The 22,411-nt window shown below is 40.2% G+C and overlaps 1 protein-coding gene across 4 annotated transcripts in view; it reads left to right on the top strand.

Annotated features, from left to right (window-relative positions):
- The window catches only part of MME (membrane metalloendopeptidase), a 384,364-nt gene that overhangs the window by 276,229 nt on the left and 85,724 nt on the right, over nt 1-22,411 (top strand). For all 4 annotated transcript variants that reach the window (XM_086944118.1, XM_086944117.1, XM_086944116.1 and 1 more), the window contains exons 14-16: nt 5,685-5,783; nt 18,436-18,513; nt 20,214-20,317. In XM_086944118.1, the coding sequence (XP_086800244.1) occupies nt 5,685-5,783; nt 18,436-18,513; nt 20,214-20,317 (281 nt within the window). The remainder of the gene's footprint in view (nt 1-5,684; nt 5,784-18,435; nt 18,514-20,213; nt 20,318-22,411) is intronic.

The following is a 22,411-nucleotide window of genomic DNA, read 5'->3' as shown; positions in this document are numbered from 1 at the left end:
GGTTTACGAAATGTATGATTCATCCCAATGGTATTAGTGATCATCTCCCACTAAGTGTTAACATAATGCTACCAGCAGACAATGCCCCATCCACTGTAGAAAGTTTGGCGTGGACCCAAGACATTGTGTTGGCCCGCCAAAATGGTTACTCTTTGAGGAGGGGCAAGAAAGACCCTGTGGCGACGAATACAAGAACTATTTCGAGGGCTCTTATACCTATTCTGGAACGCCTGAATGATGACACTTCCTACACGGATACTCTAAACGCGTTTTTGCAAATTTCGCAGGTTACACAAAATATTCTGAGTCGCCCTGGTAAGACGCCTGTTAATAGGAGTAATGGATGGTTTGACCGTCTGTGCACCAAAACGTATTCCCTTCTTAAGGCCGCACTTTGTAACCCAGAGATGGATGGTGAGGAAATTAGAGCCCGTAAAAAGCCTATAATTTTGCCAGGAAAAACAAAAAAAAGAAATTAAGGAGGAGGCATGGGATAACCTTTACGAGGCATCACAGCGTAGAGACTGCTCCTCTTTCTGGCTGGTAGTCAAGGCTCCTTTTTTTGTTAACTACGAGAGCGCGAAGGTAGAAGTTGCGATCGATGAAAAATCTTGGATCGACTTTTTCTCTAATGTATATGGAAATAATGGTGGTGACTCTTTAATACAAGAACAAGTTTTAGATCTTGAGGGGGAGCAGCCTGTCTTTTCACAGATTGATATTGAGTTTTACCTCAGTGAGGTACTGGTGGCCATCAATGCGAGTAAAGGAAGCAAGGCCCCAGGCCCTGACGGGATCCCCACGTCTAACTCGAGTCCTAGAAGCCTACTGTGCAAAGGGCTTTATTAACCCCCTCACAGCGGGGGTAATTTCCCCGCTGTGCTGGGGGACAGGGGGTGCGGACAGCACCCCGATGCTCGTGACGAGCTGAGCTCCTCATGAGGCACGGTGCTTGTGTGTTCATGATGAGCTGAGCTCGTCATGGCCACACCCGTTTTTAAGAACGTTCAGCACAGCGGGGGAATTAGCCCGGCGTGCGAGCATTCTGACCGTTATGATGAGCTCAGCTCGTCATGAGCACACGAGCACCGTGCCTCATGACGAGCTCAGCTCGTCATGAGCATCAATGTGGTTAAATCCTGGTCTGAGTCAGTCATAATACCTATTTTTAAAAAAGGGGGCAGGGAGAATCCAGCATGCTAAAGACCCATATCACTTTTAGACTCGTTCATGAAAATAGCAGGAAGGGTAGTGTTAAATAAGCTTCAGTCGTGGCCTGAAGAAAATACAATTTTGAGTCCGGTTCAGTACGGTTTCAGGGAGGGGATGGGCACCATTGAACAGGTTTTACATTTTATAATAATCCAAGGGAAATACACTCAAGCTAAGACAGGATGTTTGTAGGCAGTATTTGTAGATCTTTCTGCCACATTTGATTGCGTGGACCATAGCAAGCTTTGGAAAATCTCAGAGGACCTAAGGGTAGAACCCACCATTGTGCAATTTTTGAGACAATTGTATGTGGGGCCTCTGCAAGTGTGAGATGCAGTCTCAATGGAGAGTGCACCAAGTCTTTCCGCGTGGAAAGGGGTGTTAGACAAGGCTGTATACTGGCCCCGTTCCTCTTTTCCTTATACACCAACGCTTTGGAGGAGTAACTTGGGCCAGTGCAAGAGATTCCCCGAGATTTAACAACAAGCAGATTGTCTCCCTTCTCTACACGGATGATGCAGTGTTAATGACTAGGAGCAAGATAGGCTTAAAGAGAGCTATCTCCACCTACATCAAGTTTATGGCCAATAGGGGTCTGAAACTCAAAGTAAAGAAAACTTTTGTTATGACGTGTGGGAAGGAGAAACTCAAATGTCAAACCCTAGTAGAGGGAGGTGATAAAATTGAACCCACCAGAACATTATTATATCTTGATATCCTGCTTGAGGACACAGGCTCCTGGGGACCAGCGGTCAAGAGTAGGACCCTTTTGTTCATGAGGTGTACTCCGGCGGTAATGAACTTTGCGAAAAAAATTGGGAAAAAGGCCCCCTGGGATTCTCCTCAAGATTTATCTAGCAAAATGTAAAAGTATCGCAACCTACGGGGCGGGTGTTTGAGGTTTTTATGACGTTGCGCCTTTACAAGTTGTAGAAAATGTTTTTTTAAGGTTTATTCTAGCAGTTCCCCAGAGCGCACCTGTTTTTAATTGTCATAGTGAATTGGGAATTGTGCATATTACTGATGTTATCAAAATGCAACCTATTTTACTCTGGCAAAGAGTCTGGACATCGCCCAGTCTAGGCCTGAATCGCAAAATTATCAAGGACGCAATGGGCCTGGACCACGCTAGAAATAGTCCTTGGTTAAACTATGTTAGAAAGCTATTTAACGATCTTAATCAACCAGAGCTCTACAATAAGCCAGATTCTATGTGTTCCATATCCAGAAAAGACTTTAAAATGCTATGCCAGAATCATTTTGAGTCACTCAGCGCCTTGAGACCCTCACGGGTGAGTAGTGCCCTTTACCAACCCCTGATTGATTGATTGATTGATTGATTGACTCAATAGCAGTAGAAATTAATGAATAAATCAGTGCTTCTACACCAAATGACATTGGCAAGTAATTCTATTCAACCTTACCTGGTCTGTTGTACAGAGGGTTTTGATAGGTATATCTTGACCAGGTTTAGGTTCGATAGCTTTCATCGTTTGGTAACTTTCCCCACTATAAATGATTGGTCTAGGGACCTTGCCCTCTGCCCATGTGATAGTCTTTCTTTCCAAACAACTATGCACGTGATCCTATTTTGTAAATTCTATGCCAGGGAACGTGCAAGATGGATCATGCCCTACCTGAAGCAGGGTGCATGGCGGCAATGTCGACCTGCTTTGTTATTTCTACAGATACTGGATAATGGATATTGTATTGGGATTATGACTGGCCTTTTAAAAACTATTCTGAGGAAGCGGATATCTATAACCTGCTAGTTTTTTAAATAATGATGACATTTTTTGATGTGATCTCTGTTGATCTATGGAATAATTTTAAATGTATTCTTTGTATGCATTTGTTATTTTAACTGTTGCTTTAATGATTTTACTAAGTTTCTAAAATTGAAAAAAGCATTTTCTGATCTGATCTGTTCAGTAGTATTAATATGTGTAATAGTGGCATTAGTTATATTATCTATACCACCAATAGGACACGTTATTGTAGGTAATAGTATAATAAGTGGTAATACACCTTCTATGCAATATTTCAGTTGCACAGTGAGCTTCCTAACTGCTCCCTGCCAATTATGTAATAAATCAGTGGTAGTAGCGCTACATATGGTATGACCAGTAGTAGCAGTTTCAATTGCAGCCATAATTGTTGCATGTGTACAGTTGGGTATGGATGTTAGCACATTATTTATTCAAAAATGAGTACAATGACCAATGTTTGAAAACATGGACCTTCTAGATCAGGGATTGTGTGTTAGATCACATATTGCTTCAATTTCCCATAGAAGCCAAATGCAGAAAGCCCTTGATATCTGGCAGTAAGATAAGGAAAAGCATACCAGTGCTCTAGCCGTAAGGTTCTTCATTTCCTGACCTGTCTTCCATTTCTTCATTTAGCTCAAATTGAGAAAATTGCTCTTTATTCTATTTTCCTCCTGATTTCATTTGATGATGAAGTTCCCAGATACATTAGGGAATATCATCCCACAGTCTCCTATCTGGGTCACAACACGGACTGCCAGGATCTTAATCATCCTAAATTGAGCGCTCTGATGCTCAGTTAAGGTAATGAATGTATTACAGCACAAACATGTGGACGGAAGAGCAGAGCAATTGACACCAAGTAACTGCCATCATGAAACTATGTTATCATAGCCGTTATCTTGATTGGTGTGGTAAAAAGGCATATATTGTAAGGTGATTGCACGTAATAGAGTTGCAAATTTCACGGGGCAAGATTTCCCTCTTAAGATAGGGCATGGCATCATTTTGGTTTAGCTCCTCCTACAGGAGAAGGTCAAAGGCATAACTGGATATGTAGCTCAATATGTAGGGCACCTGATAGTTGCTGGTGTTTGAATGTTGACGACTCCATCTCATATATTTTTGCAGGCTAACCCCAAAGTAAGTAAAGGACTGACTTGTTCTAATGGCACTACTTCAAACAATAGGAGAGTCAGGGTGTAGACAATCACTCTTTTACCCCTAAGATCAAACTTTTGTTAACAACGGAAGAGTGATAAATAAAAAACACCTCAAGTGGCAATTCAATGAGAAAACCAATGAGAAAGCAAGAAAACCAAAAATAGCTAAACCTGGTGAAGGAACACAAGAGTTAATTGTAAAAAGAACCCTCACTCACCAACCTGGTGGTGACATGCTTCATCATTGGGTTCCCACTGGAAGGACCGAATGTCCTCCCAGTGTGCTACTACGCCTGTTTACAGCAGAGCTGGTTCTTTTGTGTGTTGATGCAGTGAAAAAGCAAAAGTGATAAATGAGTGCAAGACTTAAAAAATGCGTAGTTGTACTTCATAGTTGTACTTCATATTCAGAGTGGGTTCCTTGCCATTAAGATCATACACAGCAAAATGGGTTACATCAGGCAACAGCAAATGCCCCTCTTGCGGGGCATTGGAAGAATCTTATGCCCACTACTTTTTGTCTGCCCTGCTTATGCAGGCCCCCGTAAAGTGTGGCTTGTGCCTATTTGCAGGAAACTGGGTACTAGAAGGAGTAGCATTGAGCTGAGAATATTGCGCACCAACATATCTCCCTGTATTGCAATAGCAATAGCCAAGTTTTTGAGCTGGACGAGGGCTATCAGATCGCGAACATTTCCTTTAAACTGACGAACCCCCAAGTTTTGTCTGTGACGGAGTCGTTGACTTCCCAAATTATGAGTCTGGCCCATCTTACATATTTTAAACGTATGATAATACCTTTTTATGTATAGTTCACACGTAGCTATCTTTTTGTGTCATTGTTTTACTATTTACCACGATATGTAGTCACCTTTTTTAATATTGATAACATGTTTTCACTTTAGATTACGATTGCTTGTATATAATACCAAATGTTTTTGTACTTCCTGTAATTGCTTTGTTTCATAGCTGAAAAGTATTCCATTTTATTGTAGATCTGCTTTTATGACATATGCTGTCGGATAAAGCTATTTTGGATTGGATTGTTTTTTTCTATACGTAAGGTTTAATGAATGGTATCAAGTAATGAAAATTATACTGAGAGTAATTAATGGCAAGCTAAAGATAATTCTTTGGTACAGTTGTAGCCTTTTAATCCCATATATGTCTCTCTCACGGGTGAGCACCTCATCATAGAACTCAGCTTCTCTTTCGTTTTTTCCTGTTTATAAAGGAGACCTAAATCAAACGGTTTGGTGCTTATTCCATATTACCATGTCACTCTGTCTCGACTAATTATTATTATTGTCAAATGTAATTTCTTTTATTTTCAATAAAAATGACTTAGACTACAAAATATCAAATACTGGCTGCTGAAAATATCTTTTATTCAATAATTGCTTAAAACACAACATAAAAATGTGAAAATGTCCTTGTCATAATCATTTAGTACGCCTCATATAATGTTAAAGTTTTCTAAGAATAAGGAGGTCTCTGAATGTAGGATACATTAATTTTTCTTATTTGTTTTCTCATGAAGGTTCAAGGCTTGATTACAGAAATCCGCGACATGTTTATAAAAACCTTAGAGGAGCTCACATGGATGGATGCAGAAACGAAATTGAAGGCAGAACAGAAGGTTTGTAATAATTGCAAATGGGAATTGTTATCATAATTATCTCTAATACTATTATCCCTGCCATCGGCCGGCTCCATCTGATTAGGTTCTCTCAAAAAGCGCCAGGATACCCGTAGGGCGGCAGTTGCGCTATACAAGAACTATATACAATACGATACAATACAGTAATATGTATTTAGGTATTTGGAGGTTTTAAACAGTGGCTGTCACTCCACTGTAAAATAATGTCCGTAACTACCTTATCGTTTTAGTAGGGAATGTTTGAACATTCAGGGATTCTGGGTAACATTGGAAAGCAAATAGGCGCCCATTGTTATTCTTGATTAGTACTGCTACGCCTAACATTGAAGGTGCCAGATCAAAATGATTTAATAAGTATATTCCATTTCCAAACATGGCATTGGTGCCTCCATTTTAGTCCAGGGGTTGCTTGGCATATAGGGCAATAAGGCAGTGCCGGAAGGGCTGTTCTGAAAGGTCACCACGTGGGCTGTCTTTTTGGTAGTTTGTGGGTCTGTTTTATGATCTGTTGGGGCACTTCTTGACTGTTAATTCCCTGATATTAATAAAGCATTGTCTGCAATATTCTCAATCCATACAGTCTTCCATACTTTGCAAATGACTGACACAGCGTGTCTTGACAAATTCAAAAGAGCCCAAATGTGCAAGCATGGCCCACTATAGCTATCAGAGAAACTAATGGGGTCACTTCTATTTTGGGGTCTTGGTCTATTTTCTGTCCCAGTTCAACCCTGTGTATGTTTTCGTCTTTGAGAACTTCTTAGTAAGTCAGTTTTAGCTCTATTAAGTGCAGTGGTTGGTTTCCTAAAACGCTTTAACACATTCGTAATGAAAGTAGTGATTCTGCATCTTCAAATCTACGACCTTACATGGGTGCAGATTCACAATTTTCAATTATTCACATAACTATCCAGAGTTGTACCTGGAAAGCTTATTGACAACTCCCTCCCCCTTCCACTAGTTGTGCTAATCTCCCTTTACACCCTGACAAGATATGATGGGAAAGGATCAAAGAGAAGTTTTTAAATGCAATAATTCAAAGACTCATTTAAATAAAAGTGTAAATCCATTTACAATAAAAAATGTTGGAGGGTGCATTCAAAAATAGGTTTTGCCTTAGTATGTGCAGTAGTAATGTGTGTAAATGAAAACCAAAGGACCTTCAGACTTCCCTACCCATGGATGCCTACTCAGGATATTGACTTTCCTAGTTCTGACCAAGCCTTGGAGCAGGAATAAAAGGAAGAGATGGAAAGCGATTAGTCAAGTCCTCTTTCAAGGATGGCTTCTTTTCTAGCCGGGTTCAAAATCATGATCCTAGGAAATGTAACAGAACAGGAAGTCTTTGAATGTAACCTGGTACACAATTGGTATGATGATTACCCTCCATCTTACACCATTTCACTTGATCTGCGCCTCTGCATTTTGTCTAGTGAAATATAATCCTGGTTCAATTCAGAAAGTGTTTTAGCAAATAACTAAACTTGAGCCCTTACTAAAGACATTTGAACATGGTGCTATTTCAGAGGTATGAGATAAGGATTGCCAAAAGCCCAAATCCTCCCTTCACTTTTCTGGACATTACCCTACAGACCGAATTGATTCCTCACATCCTTATGAAACCCAAGTGGTGGATCTCCATATGAGCACTGAAAGAAGTGAAGATGGCAGGATGGCTTAGATAAAAGAATGTTCAGATGCTGCAGGTTAGCTGATCCTACTAGGCACAAGCCAATCCCTAACAGGCCTTTCTGCCCCTTGTTCAGGAAAACCTTTGACCTTTGTCAGTAGCAAACACATTCAAAAAATGTTAGCATAATCGATTTGATTCACTGTCAGTCTAAAAAATTCAATTACTGTGAAAAAAACATTGACATTGTATATCCATTTTCTTATCCATGCATTTATGACAAAACGTCATATCACTGGAAACCAAGTCTACTAATGAATATAGAAAGGAAATGTAGATTGCTCTGAACGGCTTGGCTATGTCCCATCTGAAAGTCTCATCAGTACGAAAACATTCTAATACCTTTGAAAGTGAGAAGAATTCAGGGTCAAACACTAAGAAAAAGAAAAAATGCTGAATGAAAGCTTTAAATTAAACATAGCCACTAATAGTTACATTCTATCATAGAATAATAATGATTGACTCTAACGTTGACTACTGCAATAAACGTGTTGACAGTGCTGTTAAAAAAACTGGACCTAGAATTTTCATGTGCAATAGAATTTTCCTTCAAGGGCTTTACAGGCACATAGAGGAGATAAGACATCTCCCCAGCCTTCCAGAGATTGCAGTTCCTACCAATTACTATTACATAGCTAAGCATTATCAATTATCCATAAAACAGTTCAGGGCCTGGGCAGTAGCTAGTGGAAGAAAAGATTTGTAATGTACAGTCTAGCAGACAGTTTATTCTTGTAGTTTGTGGAAGTATGTCATCAGTTTTTTTGGAGGTTAGACAAAACCTTTTAGTTTGATTCATCCTACCCAATGAAGTTCTCAGATGGCATTCCATTTGCATGCTTGCATTTTTCTATTTTATCTGAGTTTGTTTACTTTCTGTTTTTTCTAAGTTCAAATCTTCAGTAATGTTTGATTTTAGTATGAATGCATTTTTGTTAGTTTGAGTTGTAAGATTTTATATTTACATGGATGTTTTTCAAATATTAACAAAAAAGCCATAAAACATTCCATTAAATGACCCTTGTTCGTGAAACCTATACCCATCCAAACTGTTGGACTTGATCCTTTTTTGCAGGGCCACCCCCAACCATTTGGCGTTCCACCTCCTGCATTCTGAACCACTTTTGGGGGACTTTTAGGACTCTGCACACTTTACTATTGCTAACCAGATCTAAAGTGATGTGCTCCCTCCTTTAAAAATAGTAGAATTGACTTATAGCGAATTGGCACATTTAATTTATTTGCATGTCCCTGTATGCATGTTTCCAGGGCCTGTAAATTAAATCCTAATAGTAGGTCTGCAGCACGCATTGTGCCAGCCACTTTTGTAGCCCTTCAAACGTGTCTCATGCTTGCTATTGCGACCTATGTGTACAGTTTTAAACTGCCATTTCAAACTGGTAAAATAAACCTTTTGCCAGGTCCAGACCTTCCTTTTCAATACATGTGTCACCCCTAGGGTAGACCCTAAACAGCCCATTGGTCAGGCGCATTCTTTTTAAAAAGTGGGCCATGTACTTTTAAGTTTTAAATGTCCTGGTAGTAAAAAACTCTTATATTATTTTCTCACTACCACAAGGCCTACATAGAATAACATTGAAGCTACGTTATTACGCATAATAAGCTGCAACTTCCAATTGGGAGTATGAAGACACATCGAGTTTGATGTCTAAAACAATTATAATTAAAAGCTCTTTTTAATGGAAAAGTAGGATTTTAAGTCACAATTCTGAAAATACCACTTTTAGAAGGCAGGCATTTTCTTGGCCTAACTATATGGTGCCTGCAGCCTGATGACTAGGTGTAGCTGGCAGGCGGTCTTTGTGTATTGATCCCAGATAGTGAGACAAAGGGAAGCTTGGTGTTGGAAGGATGGGAGACGCTGAGTCATTATGGGGGGAGGAGCTGTCTTCTACCACACTTGCAAATCACAAAGGTTCTGACTGGGAATTCACAAAGCGTTGTCACTAGTCTTTTGTGAACACTGACTAGCTGGGGTCTTGACAGGAAGGGAGGGGATGCCTGACACCTCAGTAGGGTGGAAACCTTTGGAAGCTTCTCCAACATCAAAGTGTGCACCACCTGGTATACATATTGCACATTGACCCCAACTCTTCAGTACACATCTGGACCTGTGAAAGATTTTGCCAGGAAGAAAGACTGCTGTCCTGCTGAATACGATTTTTGTACTGACCTGCTGCCCCCATTCTCTTGCCTGGGTGAGAAGAACTGCACCTGCAACCTGTACCCAGGACCACGAAGAGTGGCTCCAAGGTCTAGTCTCTTGTAACCACCACCTGGACTCTGCAACTGGGAGTCTTAGCCTGCCAGGTGGTGCCACTGCATTCTTGGATCCTTGAAAATGGGCCTGACTGTGCCTGACCATTCCATCTGTGGACCCAGCAGATCTACTGCATCTCCTCTGCTGTGCAGTGCAACCACCAGCAGAACTGATGCATCACCACTGCTGTTTGGAGTTTCCTGTTTCAAGAAGTTTGCATCACTGTCACAGCCTGCAGCCTTACGGGAACTGCCATTGTACGATGGATCTTTGACTTAGGCCTTCACATTGCAAGCCCCTTGTTGACAGCATCAACAACAATGATGCAGGACTCCTCATAGCTAGCCCTCCAGCTTCTTCGGAACCAGCCGTTGTGCGCAGCCTTCTCGACGCAGGGCGTCACATCACAAGCCCCCTCGTAAACGGCCTCCTTGATGATGATGCAAGACCTTGAATCTGAACCTCACAGCTCACTGGAACCAATGCTGCATGATGAAACTCCGATCTGGACATCGCATCACCTAAGCTGCGTGACACATCCTTGATGCAGGTCATCACAACTCTCCACAACCAGGATCTAAGGCACTCTTATTCAGTGGGCCTAAATGGGCCCCTGTGGTTGGCCCGCGCTCCACCGCAGTTGGCTTGAACTTGTGACTTTGACCCAGTCAACTGTGACCAGATATCCACAGTTGGCACTGTGTGCTTTTTGGCACTATATTCACTGAAATATTTTAAATTGAATATCTCTGGTTCTACTGATTGGAGATTTGTCATTTTGGTCTTGTTGTATCGAAATGTACTCTATTTTTCTAATTTGGTGTTGGAATTTTCTTGAGATGTGTTTTCATTTTATTGCTGTTTGAGGTGCTGCATAGGGCTCTCTGAAAAGCTTTAGTATTACCAATGCTCTACTGTTTACCTCTAGAATGAGAGCGGCATCTGGGAGTCTGAAAACCCCATGATGCCTCCGCCACAGATTTGAGTTAAAAGGGCAGGGAGAACACAGCATTAGAATGAGAAGCGCACACAAAAATGTGTATCTTCTCTGTCTATCAAGTCTACAAGGTGCACCAGTGGTGAATATGAGAAGGCAGGAGGCAAACAAGTAAGGTAAAGATAACAATATTTTTGTGAGTGGTTATTAGAGAGACAAAGATAGATAGATGGTTAGGAAAAGAGAGAGAGAAAAGATTACAGCACATCTCCCAACACTAAGAAAAGGAAAGGCTAAGAGGAGAACAAGCTATGCAAGGAATAAATAGTGTCTAGGAACAACGTAGGCACTAAGGAATATCATGTGCTAAATTAGCAATAACTTTTACAAGGATAGGCACTAAGGTATTGCTAATTAACATCAACTTTTACAAGATTAGGCACTAAGTAACAAACATGCTTAATTGACATTAACTGTTACAAGATTATGCCCTCTCCACGTTTGGTCATTGTCAAGTTGAACAACGTTCTTTTTAACCTTAGTCAATTGAAAAGAAGGATAACATTTACTGTGGTTCATCCTCTCTCTAGTTGGTTTTTTGACCAATAAAGATTCACCAACATCCCAATCCAGTTCTTTGACACCATGTTTGGTGTCATATTGACCTTTGTACTTGAGTTGATGTTTTTGTCTTCTATGGTTGATGATTTCTAGTGTATTTGTGGAATCTGACTTCCCTCCACCCAACGACATTGGATTTAATTTTGTGCAAGGCTCTCTTCCCTTGAGGGACACAAATGGGGAGACACCAGTTAGTAGATTTGGAGAAGTGTGATATGACCAAATGCACTCACGCAAAGATTTGTCTACATCATGACCATTTACAATAGCTAACTGAATGTGTTCTTTAATCATACGATTCGTCTTTTCCACTAGGCCATTGGCCTTAGGAGAATACAGCACAGTTTTTGCATGCTTGATACCTAGATCATTAAGTAATTCTTTCATTTCTCACGAGGTGAATTGGACATCATTGTCCTTGACCAATGTTTGGGGAATACCTTTGTTGCTGAACTAATCTCTCAAAAATTCAATAAGAATTTTCGTAGTGGTGTGTGATACAAACTTATACCTTATCCAATGGGAGGTTTTCTCAATAAGTACAATCATGAATCTCTTGCGCACCCCCAGGTACTCCATTGGACCAAATATGTCTATGGCCAATGTGCTCCACGGTACACTTGGCACAACGATTGGGGATAATGGTACCCTGCGCAAAATCTTGGTTTTGTCACTCTTAGCACAGCTCATGCACTTTACGCTCGACCAAGGAATCCATGTTTGGAAACCAAAAGTTGCTTATCACTGTAGTTTTTGTTATGCTTCTGCCCAGGTGACCTTTGTGTGCTAAATCTATGAACTTGTCTCTCAGACTAACAGGGGGTACAACTTTATCGTTTCTGCATATTCCATCAAGTACGGATAACTGATGTCTAACCTCCCAAAGACTCTTCAATCCTTCGTCAAAATCTTTGCACTTCTCAGGCCAACCATTGATAATTAAGTCTTTTAGCATAAGCAATTTGGTATCGTTGCACACATATTCATTCCATTCATGCTCCGTTATGGCTGGTAATTGTACTGCAAAAACAGGCATATCCAGGGGTTAATTTTGCAGGGTGTTCTAGAAAGATAGTCTGCAATTACATTCTCTCCACCCAGTAGGTAAACAATTCTGAAATAATAACCTTCCAGTCCTAATATCCACTTGGATATACGAGGAGAGCCGCAATTTGTTTTCTTGGCTAATAACATACATGTGAGAGGCTTGTGATAAGTTAGAATGGTGAACTTTATGCCCCAAATGTAAAACTTCAAGTGTAGGACCACCCAGAAGCTAGTGAGAGCTCCCTCTCTACTACAGAGTAGTTACGTTCTGCAGAAGTGAAACACCGGGACACATAAGCAGTGATGGTTTCACCCTTTTCCCCTTTTTCTGACAAAGTGTCTCCCAATCCCATACTGGAGGCATCTGTGGTCAGAAAAGTCTTTTTCCTGGGATCGAAAGATCCCAATGTAGGTGTTATTTCATCTTTTAATTTGTCTACTATACTGCTATGTTTTGCTTCCCAAGTAAAGTAAAGTTATTACCTTTTCTTAAGAGATCACGTAGACATTAAAACTTTTCAGATTTTTTTTTAACATACTTGGCCATGTATTCAATTAAACCCAGGAATGATTTCAATTCGTCTTTGTTTTTTGGGTAAGGTGCATCCTCTACAGATTGGATGAGGCTGGGATTAGGTCTGAACCCTTCCTCTAATATGGTGTTCCCCAGGTAATCTACGGAACTCACATTGATCCTACATTTGTTATGTTTCACTGTCAATCCAGACTCCATACATTTTTTTAAACACTGTTTTTAAGGTATGATCATGTTCCTCTACAGATGCACCTTAAATTAAAATGTCATCTTGGAAGCAGAAGGTTTTGTCTATGCCACTCAAGATTGTGTGCATTATCTTATGAAATACTGCTGCAGCAGAGGCTAGGCCAAAAGGCATTCTCGTGAACATGTATGCCCCAAAAGGAGTGGTGAACGCAGTAAGGGGTCCGGACTCTGGATGTAACTCCACTTGATGATATGCCATGGATAAGTCAATAACTGAAAATACCTTGGCATTTCTCATGGTGCTTAACATCTCGTTTATGTGGGGAAGAGGAAATCTCTCTACCCATATTTTGTCATTTAGGCTGCGCCAGACCACGCACAACCGGATACCATCCCCACTGCTTAGTCACTAGAACAAAGGGAGCCAACCACTCAGAGGCTTCTATGGGTTGTATGACCCCCAACTCACAAAGTTTACTCAGCTCTTTCTTGAGTGGTTCCCTCAACATCAGAGGTGCTGGACGGGGGTTTGTGTACCACAGGTTTGGCACCTTGTTTCATTTTAATTTTATGTTGGAATTTCTTTGTCAACCCCAGTTTATCGGAGAACAACCCTGGGTATTCCTTGTAGATTTCATTTACGCCATTATCACACTCAACACGAAGCACTTGCTCCTTATTATTAGGATCCAGAATGATCCCTAATTCCTTCTGATGACGCCAACCTAAAAGGTTAGATCCATCTTTTACAAATATACACCTTGCCATAAGTGGATCTGCCTTTGAAATCTATAAGCATCTTCACCATTCCGACCAAAGGTATTGTTCCTCTGGTATACCCTTCCGGTGAGATGTCCGGTTCTGACAAGTCAAGCTTAGATACGTCGAAAGAATTGTTGAAGTCTTCCTGGTTAATCAGAGTGAACAGGGAGCATGAGTCAGCAAAGATCACTACTGGTCTACTATCTAGATATATAGACCACTTAGGATATCTTGGAGGAGTATCTCCTTCAGTGTTTTTCACTTGAAACACATACTTAGGTACTTGGTCCCCCTCACTGCATATAGCTTTTACCTGGTTATTCTCACCATCTCTGCACACCCTGGCAAAATGACCTCTTCTATTACATTTTTTACATGTTACATTGTGAGTCGAACAAAAGGCACTGTTTGCTAAATGGCTGCTGCTGCCACATCTGAAACATTTCAAACTGTTACCTTCTTTCGTGGGTCTGGTAATCTTGAGTTCTCTGTTTTTAACTTTAAGTACTTCACTCTCCTTATCATTACCTTCTGTATCATTTTGGCTCTGAATGTTAGCAACAGTGTCACCAGGGGTTTTCATCTCTTTGATGCACCTAGCTGTGTGTTCTATGGACTGAGCTATGCTAATCGCCGCTCTTAGAGCAGGATTTTCTGCCAATAGTTTCTCTTGTATTCTACTATTATTCGTGCATCTAACCAACTGGTCCCTGATCAAAGATTCATTAAGATCATCAAAATCACACCATTTAGTAAGGCCCCTTAAAGCTGCTACGTACTTTGTGTCAGATTCTTGTTTCCCCTGAAACCGACTAATATATTGTGTTTCTCTAGGACTATATTTACCTTGTCACCGAAATGCACTTTTAATTTTAACAAAGTGGCACTGTAAATGTCTTGATCATCATCTTCTTCCTTTAACTCTGGTTCAGGTAAAGTCTAATACATTTTCCTACCTTGGATACCTAAATTGTACAATAACACATGTTGTTTGCGAGCAGCAGAAAATAATTTGCCACCCATGGCAATTAAATAGGACTCAAATAGTTTTATCCAGTCCTTCCAGTGAATTTCGGGTTCCCCAATTTCATTGAGAAATGAAGGTGGGTGGCTCATAGCTGGGACTGCCATGGTACAGACTAGAATCAAGGATGAATAATACGTCTCAATGTTAAGGACTGAAAAGAGCAGAGCATAACTATGAACCCAGTAACCCTGGGAGTTCTTAACAAGACTTCTCACTTAAAAAAAGAATAATCGCTCTGAGGTGTGCGTGTCACCATGTTGTACATGTGCATCCACTACACTGTAGACAAATGAAGAATGTTGATTTCCACTCTGAGGTGTGCGTGGCACCGCATAGAGCATGTGCACACTGTATAGAGGTGTGTGAGGAGGGCTGAAATCCAATTGTGAAACTTTTTCCATGGTGTGCGTGTCACTGCATACAGCGTGTGCACACTCAGTGCCTGAAGTAAAAAAGAGGGTTGAAGGGTGCCTCCACCTCTAAAACAATGGTGAGGTGAATGCGATCCCCAAACCGGAGCGGAAAGCTACTGTGAATTCCCCACGGTACGGTTTGAAGAAAAACCCAAAGTACACGCACAGTACCTTAGTCTTCGGGTCGTCGTCAAAGTCTGAGGAAAATATGAAGTAAAATGAACAGTACCTCACAATGCACAGGTGTGAGGACGCTTCCTGGAAGGTTACAGCATGAGGAAGAGGTGCTCCGTCCACACGTATTATGAGGAAGCAGAAGCAGGCAGAGAGACCTCGGTCATGGCAGAGCAGGCTTCACTCAGAGGAGATCACCATTATCATCAAAGAAAGAGGCTGGCGGAGATGTCCTTGGTCGCAGCAGGGCAGGTTCGATCCACAGGGTATAACCGTCGGAGAACCTAGACCAGCAGGGTGAAGGCAGCTGAAGGCAAGCTATATGCTGAAACTGAAGCAGGTTCCGTTAGAGACAGCAAAATTAAGAGAGTATACACACTGTACACTGCAGCTGTAGGAGGTTACGTTAGGGACGGATGTATGACGTTACAACGCATACTTTTACCACGCATACCATTACAACGCGGTATTTACAACGCATACCGTTACAACGCATAGTGCTTAGAGGTGCTGGATAGTGGTAAGTATAATTTTATATTCCAACTCCAGTCCCCGTGGACACTAGGGAAGGTGTTGGATATAAAATTATACGTATTCCCTATCCTAGAGCGCCCCCCAGCGCAATGCGTGGTAATGGTATGCGTGGTAATGCTTGCGTTGTAGTGGTAGTGCGTGGTAAAAACTTCGTTGTAAACGGTGTATACCGTTAGGGACAGCGAAGATAGGAGAAGACAATCTTAGTTTAACGACAGTAAGCAGTAACAAGTTGCTTCTGATGTCACAATGGAGAGAGCACTGAAAGGGGAGATGACTGGAAGGTCCCTTACACCAATTTGTCGCCAGTTATATAAAGTATGATGCTGAAGACAAGGAGAATTAAAAGCGTCTTTATTCCAGGCATCCACTCTCCGTGTGCCAGCGCCACAGTGAATGTTCTAAAGCAAACTCTACAGAACGTTCCAACTGATAGAGGGGAGAAGGAATGTGCCAAGTAAAAGATAGATAGATGGTTAGGAAAAGAGAAAAAGAAAACATTACAACACATACCTTCTTTGATGTCAACAGTTTTACAATAGTTATAGGCTGGCTTTGAAATGCAAGATCTATTAGACTGTACTTCAGAGAGGAATCTCCTCTTCTGTTTAGGAAGCTGTCATTTCTGTTCAGCCGTTATATATTTTGTCAATTAAGTGTATATGGAACTGTCAAAAATTGATTTTGTGTTTAGGAGATATAGTGCATTTAGATGGGGCAGGTTGAGCCAACATTTATTGTAAGTTTTCTCAAGGTTGACCACTTACCCTAGAAAGTCTTGCTTTTTCTTTTACGTACCACATCTGTTGGGACTCGAGTATATAGTAGAAATATTTATATCTATGGATAGTATTTCTTTCATTAAATAATGTATTCATATAGAATAATTTTAAAGAGCCTCTCAGTGTACTGCTGGAGAATGGAGAGAGCACAGTTTCAGATAGGGAGAGGAAGGGAAGACACAAGGGGTGGTAGGGGTAGGTAGCAGGTGACTAGACCTTTTTATAATCTTTGTGAGGGGAAGCCATGTTAGTCTGGCTCCATGTTATTCTTCTGGCCCTGCTTATATGTTGAAAGAAGGAGCAGATGATTTGAGGGGAGGCATGCATAACATAAAATTACACATGGGCAAAATGTGACTAAAAGGGATGATTGTCACCTCACGGTTCTGAGTAGCATCATAGAAAGCGCTTGCTCTTGTTTGAAATTGCTCAGTACCCCTCAATGTAAAAGAGCCCAAATATTCAATGTTATTGACCTATAATTGACCTATTAATATCATAATGGCCTCTCCCCTTTGGTCTCTATGAAAAGGGTGGCAACACATGCTGTGGAGATTAGCTATTGTAATTGTAATTGTAATTGTAGTCATACTTTTTGAGCGCAGCTGTCACCCAAAGGGTATCCTTGCGCTTTTATATCGTCTATCGACCTCAGCTAATCATCGGGGTTCCAATATACACAAAGGGCAGATAATAACAATATTTGAGGTAGGGAAACATCAATTATAATGCAGACATTACATCATAGTGCCTTTACAACGCAGTCAGTACCAAGACTGCGACAATACAACAAGTTCCAGTACAGCGCAAATCATTACAACGACTTACATTAGGGAATGCCGTGTTGAATTTAAGTCCAACACCTTCTTTACTGATACACCGGCTGGAGTTGGAATAGTCATTTAAACTATTCCAAAGCCCAGTGCTTCCCTAAAGCAAGTTGTTGTAATGGCTTGCGTTGTAATGGACCTCATGGTAATGACACAGTTGTGACTGCGTTGGTGAGCCATGCATTGTTTTGGCATGCGTGGTAACAGATGAGATTCATGTGCAGTGTGCTTTCATTTCACACCAGTATGTAAGAGGAATTAGTGACTTCGGGCCCGATTCACAAAACTAACTTAAGACTAAATACTAAACTTACTACTTTTGGTATTCACAGAAGTTAGGATTTTGTCTTAAGTTTGTCTTAAGACAGACTTAAGACAAAATCCTAACTTAAGTCTGGCTTAAGACAAACTTAAGGCAAAATCCAAACTTCTGTGAATACCAAAAGAAGTAAGTTTAGGATTTTGTCTTAAGTTAGTTCTGTGAATCGGGCCCTTCGAGTGTCCAGCACATCTACCTCAGTAAATCATGTGTGGTTTAATCTTTATGCAAACTTGTTAAACCACAAGTGCATTTGTAAATTCCAACCTCTCACATCCTTAGGCATTTACGCTTGCCGTAGTGACAGTTTAATCTGCAATTTTTACTAGTCAAGTTTGTGGATTAATTTGATTTATTTTTTAAGTAAAACAAGCATATCTTAGTGTGTCTAAAGTTCTGCTGCAAAGTCGTAAACAGCACGCAATACTCACAAATCTCTGTTTGATTATTGTGTAACTTGCCCAACCTGAAATGTACTTTTTGTTTCCAGGCTACAGCTATTAAAGAGAGGATTGGTTTCCCCACTGACATCACCAATGATACTAAATTGAACAATGAATACAAAGATGTAAGTTCCAACACGGTATTATGGAGCCAATGTTGCATTACAGCTAAGCATGGAGACAAACGCAAATTTGAAGCATTAAAAACATTTTCCTATCAGTGTCAAAGCCAAAGGATGTTGTGATTTGAGGATATTGAATCAAGGCTGCATAATATGCACCACCCAGCATCTGATACTGATCTAGGGGCCATATGTAGGTAGCTAAATACCGGTTGGTAACAGCCGAAAATCGGTAATTATCCCGTTACCGACCGGTATGTAGCCCTTTCTAATGTAGGAGGCAGGTTTTAAGGATTCGGTAATTTACTGATTTCTTATTTTAAGGAATCTGTAAATTACAGAATCCTTAAAAGCTATGTAGGTGGCACTCAAGTGAGTGCATTTTTGCTTTCAGTATTCGTTATTTACCACCAACTACAAGTTGGTGGTAAATACCGAATACCTTTTAAAAAAGCAATAATTAGCTTTTTTCAAGGTGCCATGTGGCAGACATACATGCTCTTAGGGCATGTATGTACGCCACATGTGCACACATGCATTATTCAGGGGTGCAACAGGGTGTCAATGTGACACCCTGCCACCTTTGAATATGTTCCCGCTATTACCGATTCGGTAAATACCGAATCGGTAATAGTGAATGTCTTCCCATTCATTCCAATGGGCCTCCAGGCCCATAGGAATGAATGGGAAGGTATTTCTTATTACCAAATCGGTATTTACCGAATCGGTAATAAGAAATATTACCGAATCGGTAAATGTTACCAATTTATTACCTATATCATATTTACCGATTCCTAAATACCGAATCGGTAAAATTCGGTATTTAGGAATCAGTAAAAGGAGATTACCTACATCTAGGCCTAAATGTTAAAATTCTACCCCGATATAAATAAACCCTTGTTTTAACTGAGGTTGGCATTATGAGCCGTGTGATACATTGGTGCACCCTTGCACTTTCTTCACAGGTTCTTAATGGCAGTTCAAGCGTGCTGAACTTTACCGGGGGGGGGGAAATGCTTAGTAAAAATCAGGACGTGTATTATGTAGTAGAAAGCCCCATATTTATTTATTTTATTTATTTTTATTTATAAAATTTCTAAAGCGCACAAATACCTTCCGGTGTCTCGGCACTAGCTATTGATTGTATGTGCCTATTGAGGGTCAAAAACCTATAATTAGTGCGTGTGTTAAATTCCGAGGCCCCTAGTATTGTTTTTAATTGCTGTAATGAACATATTTCTGCACCCTGTGGGATACTTGTTTTCAGGGTCACAGGAAGCAGTTGTGTCACCGAAACCAAAACCTTGCGTAATCTTCATTGCTTAGAATGGGGGGAAGGTGTAAACATACAAACAACGACAGCTGCAGGGTGTGGTAGCATTTACTCCCTTCAGCGAATTTACCACCACATGGGAATAAGGACCTCCGGATCCCATCGGATTTATCATTCTAGTTTAGTCTGATTCATCATTTTTTTCTATCTCTGTCTGTTAGAAAATTGTGAAATGAGTGTGGGCGCACCATCTTTTTAGTAACACAAAAACGTAAAATAAGATTACATGTATGGAAACCCTGAAATTTAACTACAATAATAAACCATTAAAAACATCATCTTAAATTGTGCCCTTGTTTGCTCCTTGTAAGCAACTTATTCATTCTAAAGGTACACATTTCTAAATATATTTTTTCTCGTTTTATTTTAGCTGAACTACAAAGCAGAGACATACTTTGAGAACATTCTTGAGAACTCAGCATTTAACCAAAGGAAACCGCTTAAAAAGCTCAGGGAAAAAGTGAACAAGGAGGAGTAGGTTTTAAAGCTTTTTATATGTCTTCTGATTATTCTTTCTTCAGTCATGTCACAATGATGTTTCTAACTAGGAACAACTTGATAATATGTTAATATTCTTTTTCGAATTGTGGGTGTCCTCATATTTCAGGAGGCAGCATTACCTGAAATAAATTGGATTATATTTCAATCACATACTTTTTCTGCTAATGATCCAATATAATGCATTTTATTTATTTTGTTATAATTAGAACCTGTACTTCACAATTAGTGCAATGATAAGCTTGGTTTAACCCAGAGGGGAAAGTCTTGTATTTTTATCTGTTTTTGAGTTTTATGTCTCATTTATCCCTCATTGCAAAATTGGTTGTAATGTCAAGGTGGTGTTGCAATTAAGGCGGTAAATCGACACCCTTTGGGTTTTCCATGAACACGTTTTAAATATTGAGTGAATGGCGCACCCGGAAATACAATAGTCCAGAGAGATCACATATTTGTTTAAAATATATTTATTCTTTCTTTAATCGGTATCCATAAAAAACATTTTGTCATACAAAAGAATATCCAGCCAACGCATTTCATTCCAACAGATTTTGAACTTCTTCAGGGCTCCAATGTGTTAAAGTTCTTTAGACTGCTGGTGCAGAACATTTTTATGTTGAAATCTTGCTAAAATAGTTATAGATTATTTAACATCGAATAGACCTCATAGTCATGGATAGAGTCCATCCAGGCGCAATATTAATCCTGTCAGATAATATTCTTGGAAGAATCTCTCCAAGATGATACCTTAATAAGTATCATGTTTCAGGTGCGAGTTCAGCGTAAATCCAGGTGAAATATTTCCATAGGAAACTGCCTGGAATGTGGTAAAAGATTTATAGAACTGGTGGTGAAACTCCTATTTCCATGAAAATCACTGAAAACCCTACTAGTGTGGCAATTTTACATCCCTGAAGTACTAAAAGCCAATTATAAGTAATTGATTGTGCCCAATTATTGATGCAGTTACTTTAAGTACTCCTAATGTAAAATCACAACAAAATTTCACATAGAGGGTTCAAGGGAAAGTTTACAGACCTTCACGCATTCAATCCCCGACCACACTGTAGAAAAATATTAAAGGAATCTGTGGGTCTAATCAAGCTCAAACAAGCTGGGAGCACAAATAGGTTCAGTTTTCAAATCGCTCCCAAAACTCGGAAGAGTCCTTTATAGCTTTTAGCTCTTGTCCAGCCCATGGTACCGACTGACAGAGCAGTTCCCTCACGTCCTGAGCTGTGGCCAATTGAGGAGAGCAGTGCACCCGTCAAATAACGGATTTCGCCCATATGCCAAGAGACAGTATAATGTAGGTTGTATCAAATCCAACAACATTAATTGGAGAATGATATGTTACATTAATATAATTCTCATATTCATTTTTGCAATAGCGATTGATCATCTAGGTCCTGAGGAAGGCCGAGATCATTTATTTATTTTTATTTTATTTATTCGAGTTTTATATAGCGCTGGCTAGACCCGGAGGTATCAGAGCACTTTACATAAGGAAATAGTGTATTACAAATTACAGAGATTTCATATCAATAACAGAATGAGTAAATATTCAATACATGGGTTATTAGTGAAAACGAGAGTCAGGATTAAACAGATCAGGGATAGTTGGGAGTCCAAAGGAAGGGGACAGCAGCGGAGAAGATGAGACAAATGTGACAGGGCTGAAACATGTAGACCCTATTTTGGACTAATGCAGTTATTTGTTTAAGCTGCACATGCACTGTTTTTAGGTTTGATACCACAGAAGATCTGTTTAAAGGTGTTTTTCTTCCTGGTAGCCAAATTTAAATCACCTTTCACTTTATCACTGCACGCACTGCAACCATCACCAACAAACCACCTATATTACTTTGCTTCTAGCGGACTCAGTAGATCCGAGAATTGACTACTTTAAAAAATCCCTTAGCTCCCCCCTCCTAGGGAGTTGGTTGTAGCCCTTGGTTGCACTAGGTTTTGCAACCAAGAGGAGATCCCAGATGATGAAGCATGCCACCTCGGTGGGTGAATTGTACTCCTAATGTAGCCTTGATAGAAGAAGGACAGTATAACTAGACA

This window comes from Lissotriton vulgaris, chromosome 11 (genome assembly GCF_964263255.1).
Source record: "Lissotriton vulgaris chromosome 11, aLisVul1.2, whole genome shotgun sequence".
In the NCBI taxonomy this organism is placed as follows: domain Eukaryota; kingdom Metazoa; phylum Chordata; class Amphibia; order Caudata; family Salamandridae; genus Lissotriton; species Lissotriton vulgaris.
The sequence above is the reverse complement of the archived record's forward strand: the minus strand, read 5'-3'. Positions and strand labels throughout refer to the sequence as shown.